Source organism: Centruroides sculpturatus, unplaced genomic scaffold (genome assembly GCF_000671375.1).
Source record: "Centruroides sculpturatus isolate CEXI.00-Female unplaced genomic scaffold, Cexi_2.0 scaffold304, whole genome shotgun sequence".
NCBI classification, from domain to species: Eukaryota; Metazoa; Arthropoda; class Arachnida; order Scorpiones; family Buthidae; genus Centruroides; species Centruroides sculpturatus.
In genome coordinates, this window is record NW_019384662.1 from 712,775 (window position 1) to 729,997 (window position 17,223).

The 17,223-nt window shown below is 38.6% G+C and overlaps 1 protein-coding gene across 1 annotated transcript in view; it reads right to left on the bottom strand.

Moving 5' to 3' along the window:
• The window catches only part of LOC111626588 (arginine-glutamic acid dipeptide repeats protein-like), a 34,243-nt gene extending 18,667 nt beyond the window's left edge, over positions 1 to 15,576 (bottom strand). Inside the window, exons 1-2 of the mRNA XM_023370025.1 lie at positions 15,448 to 15,576; positions 4,562 to 4,903 (exon numbers count right to left, since the gene is read on the bottom strand). Of these exons, the coding sequence (XP_023225793.1) occupies positions 4,562 to 4,817 (256 nt within the window). The 5' untranslated portion in view covers positions 4,818 to 4,903; positions 15,448 to 15,576. The remainder of the gene's footprint in view (positions 1 to 4,561; positions 4,904 to 15,447) is intronic.
• Positions 15,577 to 17,223: the final 1,647 nt, after the last annotated feature.

Genomic DNA, 17,223 nt, shown 5'->3' on the forward strand with positions numbered 1-17,223 from the left:
AAAATTATGAAAAGGAAAATAGATGATGATTGAAATGAACTGATCGATCACAGGCCAGACTTATTCACTAATCGATAAATAAATTTGAATTCAATTTTTCTTAATCTCTTTTTTTCACACGATTGATTATCATTTTCTTCTTCTTCTTTTTTTTTGAAAGGAAAAATTTCTCCTTGAATAAACACGTCGAGAAACAGTTTATAAACTTATAAAAGAGCACTTTTTTAAATTATTTATAACTTAAAATTCAGATTTTTACACTTATAGGATGCCTTTGTTTAGTTAAAAACACAGAGACTAACTGATAGAACAAGCTTATAATTACAAGGGATGGTTCAGGATACACATACTGTATTACAGTGTGAGACAGTTTGGTGTGTTCTAAACTGTGTCATCATCTGTCTCACACATGTACACAGTTCGGAACGTGTTTAAGATTATCCTATACACAGATTGTATGAGATAAATTGACATTAACGTTCTAAACAGTGAATTTATCAGAGGTAATCTGTCAGCATCGATTTCACATTGAAAATGGCGCTAAGCGGGAGTTGGGAAATTTATCAAGTGATCTGTTAAATGGGATTTATTCAACGAGATTTTAAACAATCTTTGAGGAATGTAGAAAGGTTTTTTTTTTTTTTTTTGTTAACTGCTTTAGTCCTAGATGGCAGTCGACAAAGCTGAATATTTCATATTCCCGAACTCCTAGAGAGCACCATTGGGGGCATCATTCGATTACTGAAAAGAAGCTGAAAGAAATGCCACCGTGGAGGTAAACTCGGCCAAACTTAACAAAAACCCGATACGTCAGATGCGAGTGACACGTGTACACAAGCAAACTGCAGCCACCCCGTGCCACTTACACAAATCTTCCTTGTTAGCCTGGCGGAGGTGGAGCTTCGGGGACAGATGGCGAGACGACAGTTATTAATTGCTGCACTCTGACTTCCATCCTCTATTCTGGTGCAGGGAGATAGGGAGAACTGTGACGCCCGATCGCACCGGAGGGATGGACTTATCTACGTTACTACACTATTTTTGTTTGCAGCGTTGTTTCTTCTCTAAATGTACTACTGAGGGAAGGGATATTCCCTAAGTGTTTAATGTATCGATTTGTTTCTTCGCACGGATTTAACGCTGGTAGAAATGGTTTTAATTTACAAAACACAATCCACCAGGAAAAAGGAAAACTTTAGCTATTTTCGACCACGATAATTCTGAATGCCTCGGGGTGATATTTACGTTAGATCACTCGTAAATTATCCGGAAAAACGATGCAATATCTGAAACGTTATCCGAAGCGGGGGGGAGAAAATACTTCTTATGTAGTGACGTTACAATAAATCCACTGTATAAAAACGTAGCAACGTTGCCATTTATCAGCATTAGACACCATTTTATATGTTGCATTGTAATTATCGTTAAACAGGAATTATTTGCAGGCAGATTCCAGTTGTTGTAGGCCATTACTTGGAAAGTAAAATATGTAGCAGCTCGTTGTAAATAGCCTATGCTAGTTATGCCAAAAGTAATTCAATGAACATCCGGTTAGACTAAGAAAAAACAATTAAGTGAGGGTCTGAATAAATCACCCTGACTTCTAACTTCTTGTTAGTGGGGTCATTTGTAAGTAAACTCAGCAGTTCATTTTCATTCGTTCACGTACAACTGGCTCTCACTGTAGACAATCGCATTACTTTTACTTATTAGGACCTTTTATAAACCTAATTAATCCTCTTTTTAATCTTAAAAAAGAAAAAAACCTTACGTTATCGCGGCTCGAAAGTTAAAAGTAGGAATAAATCCACTTTACTAGGGGTTCGAATCAGATAATTGAAAGGAGGAGTGCAAAATCCGTGAAGGAATTAGGAAAGCATCCCTCTTTGCTCGTAAAGTAAAGCCCAAGTGCAAAAGTGGATGAAGAAGTACATTCCACTGGTGGAACTATCCATTTTCAACGTAGAGAAATCTGTTGAGATTTGGCAGGGAGTAGAGAAAGAGAGAGAGAAGCGGGCAGAGAGCCAAAATGGCCGGATAATGGTAGCGTTATACTTTGGTCATTTGTCAGGTAAATTTGTGACAACTTCGATAAGTTGTGTGCTGCTGTCAAAGTGTAGCTTCATCTGACACTCGTTGTCGTATCAGTGACAAGCCCGATTGAAGACGTACTGGCCCTTGATGTCTTCCTCCTCTCTTTTCGTCTTCAGGATTCCTCCTTTCTTGATCCCAGCATCAACTCGTACATTATCGAGTTAAACAGTTTTAGAATTTCAAAAGTCGTATGCCTCAATCGACTTTGGAAATGGCCAATCTCGCGTAGTCTTATTTGTCACGTATTACTTCACCGCCTCACGTAGTACAACCGATGAGGTGTGGATCGTTGGGCGTGACGTCATCTTACCACCCATAGGCGTTTCTGGAAGTCCGGAATGACGTGTTAATTAGAGGGTGTCGTGTCAATTAGCCTTTTGGGTGGGAAGAAATTCAGGACGGCTATTCAGATACATTCCAACAGAAATCAAAACCTTTTCGGAAACTCCTACGTGATTTTAAGTCCCATTGTTTAGAAAAGCCTACCGACTTTTTGGGTCAGGCTTTACGTATTTTTAAATGCATGACCCACAAAGTGATATATAATAAAACTTTTCATCTTGTTTTCTCCTTTATACACGTATAAATAATAACTGGAACATTCGATTAAAGGTTAGGAATGACAAGTTAAATCAATCCGTGTACTTCTCAATTTTCTTCGTTCAATAAAAGAATTGAAGGAATTAAAAATTCAAATTGTTTATTTGTAAAAATTATTACCCCTGTCAATAATTATAATTGATAAATTCAACATTTTAACGCATGAATTGCTCGTTACACACCGTTGAGCTCGAGTACATACTTCTTTCCCGTGTGCAAAATAAATGTTGTGTCCCAGTTTAACGGACCAATTTCTTAAAATTCTTCTCGAACGTAAATGAACACGCAATTCTTGACGAGCAGGAAATGGTATTAAATGCTAAAGAAACTATAATTGACGACGAGATTCCGAATTTAAAGAAAAAAATGTGGGGGATTTACTTAATGGCATACCTGAGCAAATTTCTGTATAAAAATGATTCAGGAATGTCGCCAGGCAAAATACTTTAATTCCAGGAAAGAAGAGGGAGAGAAACTTTAATTGTTTCACTTTATTTAGTTTAATTAATCGATCGTTTATCCTACGATTCGATAACAATGGTTTATTTTGGGGAGGGGGAATGTTGCTTATAATATTTAAACTAAGCTTAATTTTATATACAGGGAAATTGATTAACATTGTACCCAAATGGTAATTCGTGCGTGACACGACTCCTAGCAACACGTCAAATAGGTGTAGAAAAATTGTTTATGACTTGTGAAAGGGATATTGGTACGATTAAGAGTTTTATCCTACGGGAAGAGTAGTTTGAGACTAAGTCGGTAGTGTCCTCTATCCGAAATTTTCAATTAACCAGCATCATGTGCGCTTTGGACTGGAAGGACAACCGATACGCCAACGTGAACTGTCAGGTGGCTTCATTTCCTGCGGGAGAAGCCAAGCTTGCTTTGGCCGTCCGACATGTATCAAAGGAGAAGAGATGATGGATGGAGCGTGTAGCAGCGAAAAAGTCTTTCCCGTTTCGCTCCGACTATCTTTCCTACTCTACTTTACCTAACACCATCCATTTATCATCTTGAAGGTTTTCCCGCGTTGTTCTCTGGTCCGGCCGACGTCATGTTGCAGACGGCCAACAGTCCCCAGGCGATTAGCCATCCTCCACTCCTCCAACAGAAGTGTTGTAGTGCCTTGTTTCCATTCGGGATCAACCGTAATCATCCAGTTACGCAAAACGTTACGGTGGATGCTGATGACTTCTATCACGCGACAACAAATCTTAGCCGTACGGTGAGGCAAATGTCACCAATTTTGGTTAAACCAAAACTAATATATTTCCATTACATAAATGGACCATGGAGATTCGACTTCGATTGCCATTTCTGCGAAAATATTTCATGCCTCTTGCGTTAAGTTCTCTTCATGCGAGAATTAAATTGTAGAATCTTTTAAATAAAAGACATACATGTGTTATTTTATAGCGGAAAGAAAATCGCCGGAGCCATTTATCAAATAAAAATTTCACGACAAGGATCCGGTAAAGTGTATTTCTTTTTTTTTTTTTTTCGGGAGGGATCGAAGAGTTATTGTAAATAGAAACAAACAAGAAAGGAATAATCGACTACTTCCTATATCGAATGACGACTGATGATGAGATTGATGGCGAAGGAAGAACAGAACCTATTTTTGTAGTGGAGCAAACAAGCCATCTATCAGCCACTCATTGTGCCAAAGCAAGTTAAAACTAGCACAAACAAAAGATCCGCATCATTTTTCAAAGAGTCGACAGCCCAACTACCATTCGTTTTCGACCGCTACAACTCCTTTCGGGCCACTAGTTATTAACCGACGTCCTCCACCCCGATTAAAAAGAAAGGCAGCGAGCGAACCGACCATAAAGATGAGAATCAAATGTTTTGAGCCACTTACCTCCCGTTCTGTATTCCTGGTTGTCTTGATAACTATAATAGCTGATGTAATCCTCGTTTGCGTTGGACTTGACCACTTTACCACGCACTACTCCTCCCCTTCTACTGGGTGAACTCCATTCAATCTCTTCCACGCTGTATCCGTCCGAAAGTCGGACGGACTTATCACCATTTCTCCTTCCCTTCATGGCACCTTCGGATTCTTTGTCTCTGGGCGATTCCGCTGGAGGGTTGGTGTCTTCGCTCATCGTCCTCATCAGTCGATGTCAAGACCGACTCATAATTGTAGACTCCACCGCCTCGCGCACTTCCACTTCCTCACGATGCATCCATTCAGTTGCACCTGCAAAAAACAAAAAGAATTACCACATTAGTCCGTGTAGAAGTTAGATATTTTGGGCTTAACACAGATAATAAATTTATATAAAGAAGTAACCGCGAATAATAATTTTTCTTGACTCCCGAATGGACTGTTTGAATAGGCTAATTACGAAGAAGAGAAGGGTGTATTCTTTACTCGTACCAATGACTCCGATGGGAGACAAGGCACATACCCCGAAGCCTTCATCGATTGCTAACAGCTAGTAGTCATATATGACCATACTAAAGTTGGGAAAAGTAAATATGTCGTTGGACAAGATCGATGACGAATTAATCCGAAAACGACGGGTCTAGAGTGAGAGATAAGGAGGTGCCACGAATGATACAATCTAACGTAAACGTGGCAATCCGGTAGGAATTATTGGCCTGTAAGTCCGTCGAGTAATTAGCACAAATGGCAAGAATGTTTTAACAAATCGTTAAGTGTACATTGCCCGGATTTATAATGATTGTGGTGGTCAAGATCCGAGGGGTTCCACGTTGCATAACACGATGCCAGGACGTTTAACTGTCACTTTTACGTTAACTTAACATCTTACAAGGAATTGCTATAATCGCTTCAACTCGACAACTATTAACTGAAGTTAGTCTACTCCATTAAATTATTTACTAAACTGTCTGCGGCTTCAATTTATAGATTAAACTTGTCGCCACAGGAATCTTGATCACTAAAAGCACTCGAAAAATCTTCTTCTTGTAGATAAATTGAAGGTTTCAATCTACTTAACTTCTATTTTATTTCGTATTAAAAATATAGAATACTTGTGTGATATTACAGAGTTATAAACAGGAATTTTATAAGAAGTACAGAGATTACTTGCTTCTTTATGAATGAATCACAAGAGCCTCAGGCACAGAGCAATCATCCTATTCATTAAGTGAACCTGGATTTATAATTACGTTACGTGAATATTTAAATAAATAATAATAAAAAAACACCACCAAGATCTTAATCTTGTGTATACATAAATCAAAAGTTGGATGAATAGGGTATTTAATTAAAAAAAAAATTCATCATCATCTTCATTCTCTTGTTGAAGAAATGTAAAAAAAAAAAGTATTAAGAGATTCCTACAAACACAATAATTCACAAAATTGTTGTGGAGTTTTTAACCACTGTCCTTCTTCAATGAGATACTTATTCCCACCACACTATATAGTCATTGACATGGAGGGATAGAAGGCCGGCTGGTGAGGAACACAAAGAGCACGGTTCGCATGATCGCCCACTTTTCCCATTGTTACCAACAAATTTCCGACGTGACTCCCCTGCTTTCAGTTTTACACACCTGATCCATTCTAACCGCAGTATGAGTCAAAGATTGAAGCTTTTATAGAAACAAAGATTCAACTTACAATATTGATTGATGCATTCTTGCATGAGAAATATCTTTCTCTTTCTTGATGTTCTCATCATTGTGGCAATTAGAGAGATAAATAGCCAATATAAGAAAATCCCATTCATATTCTCTTTGCCCGAAGCAATTTAATTAACCGGGAGGTTGTTTGTAGAATATATGCTCCGGGGTTAAATCACTATCAGAACTAACTGTTCAATATATCAGACTCCACGCCGCATACATTAATTGAGTCACCAGTTTTATAAACCCAGTCTGCGCATAAATCTTGATCCTGGCAATGTAGAAATTAGAATTTTCTTCATTCCAGAACTAGAAAGTCTTTTTAAGCTTCAATGTTTTATCTTAAACATGAAAATATATATATATATATATATAAACCTAAGAATTAGGGCTGGACTCATGACTTGTGGCCTTAAGCTATAACATATAACAGGCCCTTCCCTCCACCAAATAATGATACATGTAAAAAATGTAAGGCTCTAAGCTATAGATTCAACATGCAGTTTAAATTATGTACAAATCTGATCCTGATAAGAAAAATATAATCAATTAATTGCATTAATTATGTACATTTTCTTAGCTTCAATGCTTAGTCAATGCAATTAAATGTTTAAAAAATAAAAAAAGTCTTCAGAATAATTAAATTAAAGACTAATTATAATTTACTTTATTAGATAATAAACTTTATAATGTTTAATATACTTTTATTTAAAAAAAATAAAATACTTTCTTATACTTTTTAAGGATTTGCAAGAGTTTCTAAACAGAATTTAGAAGTTGAATAAAATGTAAAATTTGGCTTTAGACTAACGTTATTTGTCTTGTCAGAGTATCTTGTCTGATTTACAGAAGTTGTGATAAAGAATATTTTGAAAAGAGCTTCAAAGCTTTTATTTTCTTATATTTTCCATTACAATTCCATGCAATTCTGAATTGACAGGATACTATTTTCTCTACTTTCAACCTTTAAATGAATAAAATATATAAAATTTTACTATAAAAACTTAAAATTTTAACATATTTTCATATTAAAAACATTATATATAACTTTAAACATTATATTATGTTAATTTTCAACTAAAATTCATACTATAAGATCTTTTATATCACTACACATAAACTATGAGATAGAATGTGCGGAAAAAAAAAGAGAAGAAATCTCATAAACTGCAGCCGAGTGGGATTATTTAAAGAAAAAAAATATATATATACATTAAGAATCTTATATCAAGATTTAAAGCTCAGTTTAAGCAAATAGTTGCAGCCAATGCATCTTTAAATAATAGTAATAATATAATATTTTAAATATAAAATACATTATTAACTACTTTTCATTGAGATAAAAGATATACAATATAATCTGAAGCCAAATGACATTATTTCAACTGTCATTATATTAAAAAAATTCAAATTAAAGCCTTAAATTTAAGAAAAGGTTCGGTCGGCGCATCTTCAATTCATTAAAAACAATGTGTGTACATATATTTTAAATGTAAAATATACTTTAATTATTTGTATACAGAATGGAGATTATTATTATATAAAATGTAAATTCATCTTGAATTATTAAGCAAACTTATAGACTTTTCCATAACATCTTGAAGTAGAGGAAATGATGAAGATGGGAAGTTACAATTAAGTGAAATTAATGAAAAGATATTCATAAATCTCTTACGGCTTTCAACGCAGAATTAAGTAAAATTTCAAGTAGCATTTCATTAGTCTAGGAATCTACTACTCGTTTCTACATTTTTATGATCATTTTATTTTTAATTGTGCTACTCGGAAGAGCATTAATTAAAAATCTGGTAGTAATGAATACGAAGTTTGCATTGAACGTATAAATCATGGAAATTAAATTAAATTATATTATTTTTCAATTATCTGAATGATTTTTAAACTTATTTATAAGATATAAATTATCGAAAGAAAATATTTACATTGAGTAATAATCGGTATAAAGAGCCAAGACTTATCTTTAAAAGATATTTAACCTATGTATCAGTTAAGTAGAAAAAGAAATTAAGTTAGAGAAATCCAATAAATCAATAGATTAATAGCTTATTTTTCTTGTAAATAAATATATTTATTCAGTTTTAATTATTAAAATTACTTTTTTTTATGGTATTATTGATTGAATTATGAAACTTAATTAAGTTCTGGTATGGAGAGAATCTAATGCTGATTACTTTATATAATAGCAATAAAAATTGATTGTTTGAGCACTTTAATGTTAATTATCATAAAATTAAGTAATAGCAATTACTACTTTATTTACAAAAGCCATTAATAGTCGGTTTAAGTAGTATACAGAGTGAAAATAGCTAGCTAGCACTTCTTTAAAATTGCCTGATAGAAAGTACTTTAGTTTTTTTATTTTTTCTAGATAAATAAACACATTTACTAACTGAATACAGTATTAAATGTTAAAATCACTANGTCCAGAATGGTGGCAACCGTTGGCTGGTCAGCACCACTCCGTATCCGAGGAGGGGTAGGCTGTGCGCAGGGGCAACACACACACACACACACACACACACCAACCCTTCCGATGCAGGTGGCTCGACGACGTGCCCCATCTGAGGTGTTCGATGCTGTTGTAGGAAAACACTGTTTCTCCATTTTGTCATCTATCGGTTACTCCCCGCTTTATATTTTAATTTTAAAAAAATATATATATTAAATAATTAGGTCAGGTTACCAATTATCATTTTTATGACATGTAAAAAGGAGGATACTACAAGAGGAAGGGTACCATAGAAAATCCACAGGTAAATGATACTTATAATTGGGGAATATCTAAATAGGGTCAAGGTTAATCTCGAAAAAGTTTGAAGGGTGAAATGCGGTGATATTTACAAGGAACCACGCCTTGTTATTTTAGTAAATACCACAGAAAATCTGCCATTGACATGCCTTACTGACTTATAAAAATGGATCATATGTTCAACCGTTATTGATGGAACGGGCAGGTTGGATTATTATTATTATTATTATTCTAAAGGTTCCTTCTAGTAGATCCACAATAAATCCGGAAAACTTTAAGAAGTTTCCTGATTCAATCCGTGATTTCTGTTATTGAAGAGGAACAAATTTACTCGACCAGTAAAGAGCAAAATGGTTTGAAAATAGTAAAAGCCAAACATAGTAAAGTAAACACATAGAGCAGAATAAACAGTTGTTGGGTGCCCTAATGATATATATAATATAATATATAGGTGGATGCAATGGGGGGGGACAAGAGGATCAATAGCACGGCAGACTTCTCAACTGCCTTGGTATAATCCGGTGGCAAATTTTTATTTACCTTCACACACAAACGGAAAGAAGACGGTTGTGCTTCACACAAATTATTTGCTATCGCCTTCCTCGGTATGTTTTCTGACCCAATCAATATTGGTCGACGGCCAGCCGCACCTGCCCCACTTGCCTCCTTTTTTCCTGTTAATTATCCTGTCATTATCCTTGAAATTGTTGTTTCGATACACTATACGGATTCTTTACGTTTTGTGCCAGGTCTTTTGCAATTCGGTATTGTATCAATCGGTGGCACCCGTCTTAAATCTAATTCTGATCTTTACTAATCCAGTCCACACTCACTCTCCTGTGTTGCAGGCGTAAAAAGGGATGGAGTCCTACAACAAAGACCCTCACTTTGGGTCAGGGTGACGAACGACTGGGATGACCGGAATGAATCATTGACTGCTTTGTCGCGTGGACAGTTTTGTCTGGGATTGTCTTCGATCAACCGGATGGATCATTAACAATGATCTGGTCCGTTCTTTACCGTTTTTCTTGATTACTTTCGCTGTGGTGCCCCTTTTTTTCTTTGTTTTTTTGGTGGTATAAAGTAAAACTTTTCCTGTACGAGGATGCTAATTGGTAGCAATTTACCTCGGGCTAACAGAAACAACAATAGGGCTTATCTGGAGAGGGGTCAAGATGCCAGAAGCTGTGACGAAAGGTTAAAACTAAGTTAATCGTGTCCTGAAAAAAATCTATTTATTTCGTTTTCTAGCCTCAAGTTAAAGACTTGCAAATCCTCTGGTCCCCCGTTGAGTACTGTTCTTCTTCGGTTCGTTCTTTAATTAATTAATTGATATTACGATTTAGAATGTCTTAATTTTAATATATAACGTAATAAATCATTAAGAAATTATGTTAATTGCTCTTAGAAAAAATGAAATTATTAATCGATTCTCTTCAGATTTAAACAAAGATTCTGAAGAAGGATGAAGAAAGGAATGGTTTTTTCTTTTGTTTTCTTTCTTTCTTCATCCTTTTTCGGGATAAATAATGAAGATTTAGTAATTAAATTTTAATTTTAACACAAAAATTTAAACGAAAACCGGATCCTTTTCATGTAATTTGAATTGCCATTATGGGTAAACAAGGGGGGGGGCAATTCTTCACCCTACTAAACCGATGTTTTATAAGAAAATATTCGCTGGTTGGAGAGAAAATCGAACCCGTATCTCTGTCTATAATTACACCAATGGACCCACAGAATATTAACACGTACAGACAGATCCCACGAGAGCGAAGATAGAACAAGAGGAAATGCTAAAATGATCGTGACTCACAGCAGCGGCTATCGGCCCTTCCCTCTTTATTTGGATAGTCTTTTGACCATGAAGGGAGAAAAAAAAAAAGAGAGGAAGGTACTTTCCAGTTAAACACTTTACCTTCCTTCTACAGAAAGGTTAGCGACCCGGTCTAGACAGCAGACGTATACATAAATTGCAAACTGGGTACGAAAAGTATCACAGTCCAATACGCAGATTATTCCGGCGTGTTGCATAAACAAGACGGTGATAATCTCATAATCGATTTACTTCTGTAGAAATAAATATTTGTGCCGGATAGAGAACAGGTTAGAGGGAAGGAAGGAGCTGATAAATTACGAGTGTGGCGTAACAACGGGCGTGCAAACACCAATTTCAATGGCATGGTCTTCGAGCAAACACTTATTCCTCATCACGAAGAACTCGATAATTTATACAGAAAAATCTTTGTACACGTCTAACGAGTTACGAGTGGTAAATTACAAATGGACCGGTCGAATCTTGATTTTCTATTCAGGCATTAATTGTGTAAACAAGGCACTAAATCACCGTCTAGAGAATTTAATAGCACCTGGATGGCATCGTCGAGTAATCCGAGACACTCGAATGAGACTCGAAGTAAAGGGGGAGAAGAAGAAGAAGGAAAAAAGAAAGTAGTCCAACTACGAGTGTACTATTTCACTTTCAAGGGAGTTACCATTATAACGATTGTTGGGTTGGGAAATGTCACGCCCCAGTTATTCATTTGGTCCTTCAAGCTCCCTCTCTCTCTCTCTCCCGACAAACTTCATTAATAGTGATGCGGTAAAGAAAGTAGTGTTATACATTTCCAAATTGCAAGATAAATTAGGCCAGAGGCGAATACGTTTAGTGTATTCGGCCATTAGTTCCAATTAAGTAACAGTTTTAAGTTCCGCCGAGGAAAATTCAAAGTAATGGTAAAAGAACAGGTGAATCATTCGATCGAACAGGAAATAAAGACGTGGAGACGGAAAATGGGACAATGTTTGAATAAAAAAAAGAGAGAGAGAGAAGGAAAAAAAAAATGGTAGACAAGAACCCGTTCTCGATTACAGTAGGACCCTTCAAAGTTGGACCGTAGGATCGCAGGATTGTCGGGATAAAACACAACACAACACTGGGGAGTGCCTCACGGGAGGACTTTCTATGGGAAACTGGTCCCTATTCAGGTGTTTTAGACACGCGAAGAAAACCCAGAAAACTCCACCGAGTACGGATGAGAACCTTCGACAAGTGTCCACGGCTTGGAATTTCTTATTTTATTCGGAGAAACAACCCAAAATCAACACTGGTAAACCCTATAACTGGAGGATTTAAAACTCATGGTCGATTGCCAAAATGACGGAGCAAAAGCCATAGAAATCCACAAGAAACGAATTTTTTAGGAGATTTTTTAGGGAGGAGGAACGAAGTTTCTTCTTTGAAATAAGAAAATACCATTGTGAAAAGGATCTTGAAATCACTTCCTATGAAAATTGCTACAGTTTTGCGTGAAGATTAATTGATTCTTCTACCCTTTAGATAGATAAGAAACACGAAATTTTCTAGAATAATTTAATTGTTTGATGACCCCAATCTACCAAAATTTCCATTACACGATTCTGTTTCGAAGATTTATCAAAGTGGATCATTTGTTTCTTCTGTTTAAATCGAGTAAATTGTTTCAGATGAATTGTATTATGTAAAATTCGTGATCCATTCGAAGACTTTTCCGAGAAGAAAGCCAATAAGAATGGCTGACACCACACAAATTCTAACTAAGAGTTAAGTCTGCCAAACCCATTAAAGAGCCCTATTCGGAGAACGGTGGGGTGTCGATTCTCTCAGTTAAGCCAAAATAGGGGGTTACTATGAAACCCTAGCTAAGTCATTGCACTCCCACTCTAGATAATGCAGCGAGGGGTTAACAAATAAAAGCATGCGAGTCCAAATCCGTGAATGGGGGGTTAAGGATTTTAGTTGACGAAACGTTCTGCAGATGGCGGTAGCGGTTGGGGTATTTTATTACAAAACAGGTTTATGTCTTCATTTGCAAATATTGACATTTTTCGGGGAGAACAAAGATCGCAGAAGCAGTAAAGTTGGTACAGAAGCCGTTCGGATAGCGCCAATGGGAATTAATCTCTGCAGTGAGGATGCTGTCACGGTGTCTTCGGCAACACCGGAAGCTTGTCATCGAATGCGCGACGTCGTGACAGACAGACAAGTAGTTCATTAGCGGCTTGCAAAGCGTTGAAGATGCTTGGCGTGGGGAAAGCAAGCGAGAATGTGCTCGTCCTTCGTTATTCACTCGGAACAATGGCCCTTTCCCCAATTTCGGTAGCTCGTCGAGCGTGAAATGGCCTCCAGTCGCCAGAAAAGAAACAATTCGCCAATTATTCGGTTTGTTTTCTGAAAAACGCCCAGACACGCCGACGTGGTTCTCGGCTCTTCTGCTCCCCCCCCCTCTTCCGCCCATTCCTCCGGTCACGTGAGCGCGCCCGATTAATCCGAAGACGGGCGCGGGTCACGCGAAAAGACTCGCGCCCCATCTCCGATCACGTGACTGCAACAAACTCTTTCCCTCCCCCCTCGTCCGACGATCACACGAGAAAGAATTCATTAGCAACAGCTGCGGCGTGTGAGAAAGAAGTCATCCAGATCACGTGAGCCGCACGTTTCCTTCCCCGATCGGTCACGTGAGTGGGTTAGTCCACACAGATCGATAACTAGCAGTTAGTACGTTTAACTGCGACGCGTCAGGGAAGAGCAACCAGAACCAAGAAATAATTAAAGGGCTCGCTCGGCTGCACGAGATTGAGGAAGGGTCTCTGCAAGGGAGAAAGAGAGAGAGTGATGGATATTCTCTAAGGAGAAGCCAAGACGTGGGTTATTTTGCGCCCCCGCGCCAACGGCAACAACGCTCACACACACACACACAGACACACACAGTAACTTAATTACACAACGGGATCGATGGTTGCCGTCTGCGATGCGGCACCCGCGGCTCTTATTCAGACTTTCTCGAGTATTAGCCGCATTTACGAGGTGCTCTTCAGACCGAACAACGTAGAAACCCTCCCTCCTCCCCCTCCGTAAACCCATTCCTTCCCCCCCCAAAAAAATTCAAAAAAAATAAAAAAATAAAAATAAAAAATCCTCGCCATCCACTCTTCCTCCAACATTTCGTCCCAAGATCCCAATTTGTTTCTTCCACCCTCGTAAACGGAAACACCCCGTCTTTAAGTTCAGCGCCTCGTTACTTATCGATCACGTGGCGCTTGCCAATCCCCGTTCACGTGACCCGGGGTTGAAGTGGCTCGGTGTGACGAGGCACAAAATTTTCTCCATCTTTATCGAGACGGGGAGAAAAGTATTCGGAAAATCCGCAAGATGGTAGAAGTGTATTTTAATTCAGGAAGAGAAGAGAAGAGAGAATAGAACGATCTGCTCCATTCCTCTTCTTCTTTCTCGGCAGACATTTAAAAAGGAAGGAGAGAAAGAAAGAAAGAAGAAAATCACTGTGGAAACAAAGAGAAAGAAAGGAAGGCAACGAGACTAAAGCTAAACCAAGCGTCTTAATTGCAATGGGATATGAAAAGACAACAATAAATGTGGTGTCAAGTGATTTAGTGTCAATCTCGTTGATTTTTCTTCAATCACAGATTCGAAACGAGCGTGATTCCTCTTGGTGATTTCGCACGATCCACCATCTGCTTCGCTTCTCCACTCAAAATGGTATTATTGAACTGGGACGAAAAGCAACAAAAGAAATTCCCAAAGTACACTCGCAATGATTTGCTCGCTTCTTCTTTCTTTTTCTTTTTTTGGCTCCCCTCTCCCTCCCTCAATCTCTACCAAAAAGTACACAAAGCAGATGATGTGTGATTCGATGTTGCTTCTTTCTTTCCTTCCTTCCGACCGGAATTCGATTTGAAAAACGTCGTCGTCAGCTTCGACACTACGCTAATTATCGTGTGTGACGTCGTTCACGTGACCAAAAGTTCGGGTAGGGGGGTGAGGAAAATCGAAGCGGTCACATGACCTCGCGCCGGAGATAACCGAAAACAGAAGAGAGCGCGCACAGAACATATAGAGGGGAGGAAAGAAAGAAAGAAAGAAAAAAAAAATAAGTGTGCCAACACGCGCCAAAGATTATTAGAGCGTGACTGGCGCGTCACGTGACCGAAGAGGGGGTTAAAACATCTTAAATAACGAATGACAAAATCGGAATCCGGTAAAATGATTCGAGGGATGAGAGATTTAAAAGGTGTAGAGGTGAGAGCAAACGAGTGACCGGTCGACCCCGACACACACACAAGGCACGTTGGCCTCACAGAAAACGGGAGTTCCGAAAGGAGCCAACTAAACACCACACACACCGCGCTGGTTTTATATAATAAAAATGTTAGAAGCGGGAGTACGTATAAAGAGGGTAGATAATCGGTAGAGACGTTCGTTGTCCTTCAGTCGACTACGTTTCTACACTCGTGTGTCAGCTCAATAAGTGCAGTGAGAGAGCTAATTTATCGACGTAACAACTCAATGCGCGAAAAATTCCACTTTATTACGTTTCTTACCTTTATTAAGGGGACGATAGATTGCCACTTATATCCCACGGGCACGTTATATCCTTCTGTTGTGGTAACACTAAAACTTACTTTGTACAAGTCGAGACTGCCACTTCCTCCACCTAAAACACTAATTGGGCCTTCTGCCGATAGATGGCGGCACAGTGTTCGGGTGGGAAAAAAAGCCACGGGGGATTTTCAAGACGTGCCCGCCACTCGGAGCGTGAAATGACCCCGAGAAACAAACGAAAACGTCACTTCCCCTCCCCCTCCCCCCGAAAGGAATATTTTCTCTCGCGCCGAATTAAAAGTATGTGTGTGTGGGACGAGAGGCGCGTGCTACCGGGCCATCCCCGAAAGAGCGGAGGGCGTCACAACACTCGTTAAAAGGGGGTTGAAGGGGAGAAGACAGGAGACGGTGACAGCTCGCTCGATAATTAGTGACGTAAGAGATGACCTCCTCCTCCCCCCTCGGTGTAAAGAGGGAGAGAGACTTTCTGGCTATTGGGAGGGCGATCGGATTATTCGGGTAGAAAGAGGAACGGGTTTTTTGGGTGCAACTTGTGGGGATTGAACGGTGATGGATTCTGTTGCCGGCACCGAACGTTATCGTTGGTAGAAGATACAAGAGAAAGATGTGATTGATGAGCGGCAGTCGTCCGAGGGAAAGCTACCAACGCCAAACAATATAAATCCTGAAATATGGTGTGGGCCAAGAAGGGAGTCGTGATCGACACGAAAGGCCGTCTTCTACTCTTGTCTACACGCCTGGTTCCTTCGTAAAAAACAAGAAAATACACACACACAAAAAATACAGTCTTTCACCGACGCCATTTTTACTTTTTCAACTGTTCTTAAACACTAGAAATATTATAATTTATTGTTTAAACGTAAAAAAACACACACACACACACAATTTAACCGACGCCATTTTTAAGTATTATATCTCGTTGTTTAATAAGATTTTACGTGTATTAAAATTACATTAGAAGAAGAAGAAGAAGAAGAAGAAGAAAAAGGGGATGGAATCAACACTGCCAGAGAGTTGTTAGTGAACGAAATAAGTCTCCTTTAAACATCACGATGTGTTGAGTAAATGGCAGCTGAAATTGTTGGCAGGAAACACGTCGGGTTAAGAAACACCTTAGGTAGAGTGACGCTTGATGGAAATGGAAGAGCCGCCAAGAAGTAAATCTTTTGCTAGCTCCAGGCACCCTCCCTCCTTTCTCTCCTCTACCAAATAATCACGTACTTAAAGCATACATCCTTCTAAAGGGAAATAATTCAATTTACCTTCCCCTAATTATCAATAAAATAATATACAGTATATATGTTTAAAACGTGAGACGTCACACAGAGAGAAGGCGGAGGGGGGGTGTAACGTTAACGAGTTTAGATCGGTCACAAATCATAAGCGGCCATATTTTCTGGACAAAGATTGCATTTGCTGGTCAACAAACAACGCAATATGTTCCCAATATTTCAAGAGCAGGATAAGCGCCGCTATAGGGGAAGTGAGGAGCAGAACCGCAGCTGCACGGATCAATACTATCTGCTAACAGACAGCTATCTCTGCACACAGTCCATAAACCACATACACTAAAACGACAAATGCAACAACCGCTCTATCTGGACGGAGAGAGAGGCATTACTTACACCTGTCCCCCCCACACATAACACACACGAGCCGTAAAAATTGCGCCCACGGCTTTATTCGGCCTTTGGCATGATCCACGCTCCCTTCCACCCCTTAATGGCGCCTTCTCGGCCGGATGCAGGGGCTGT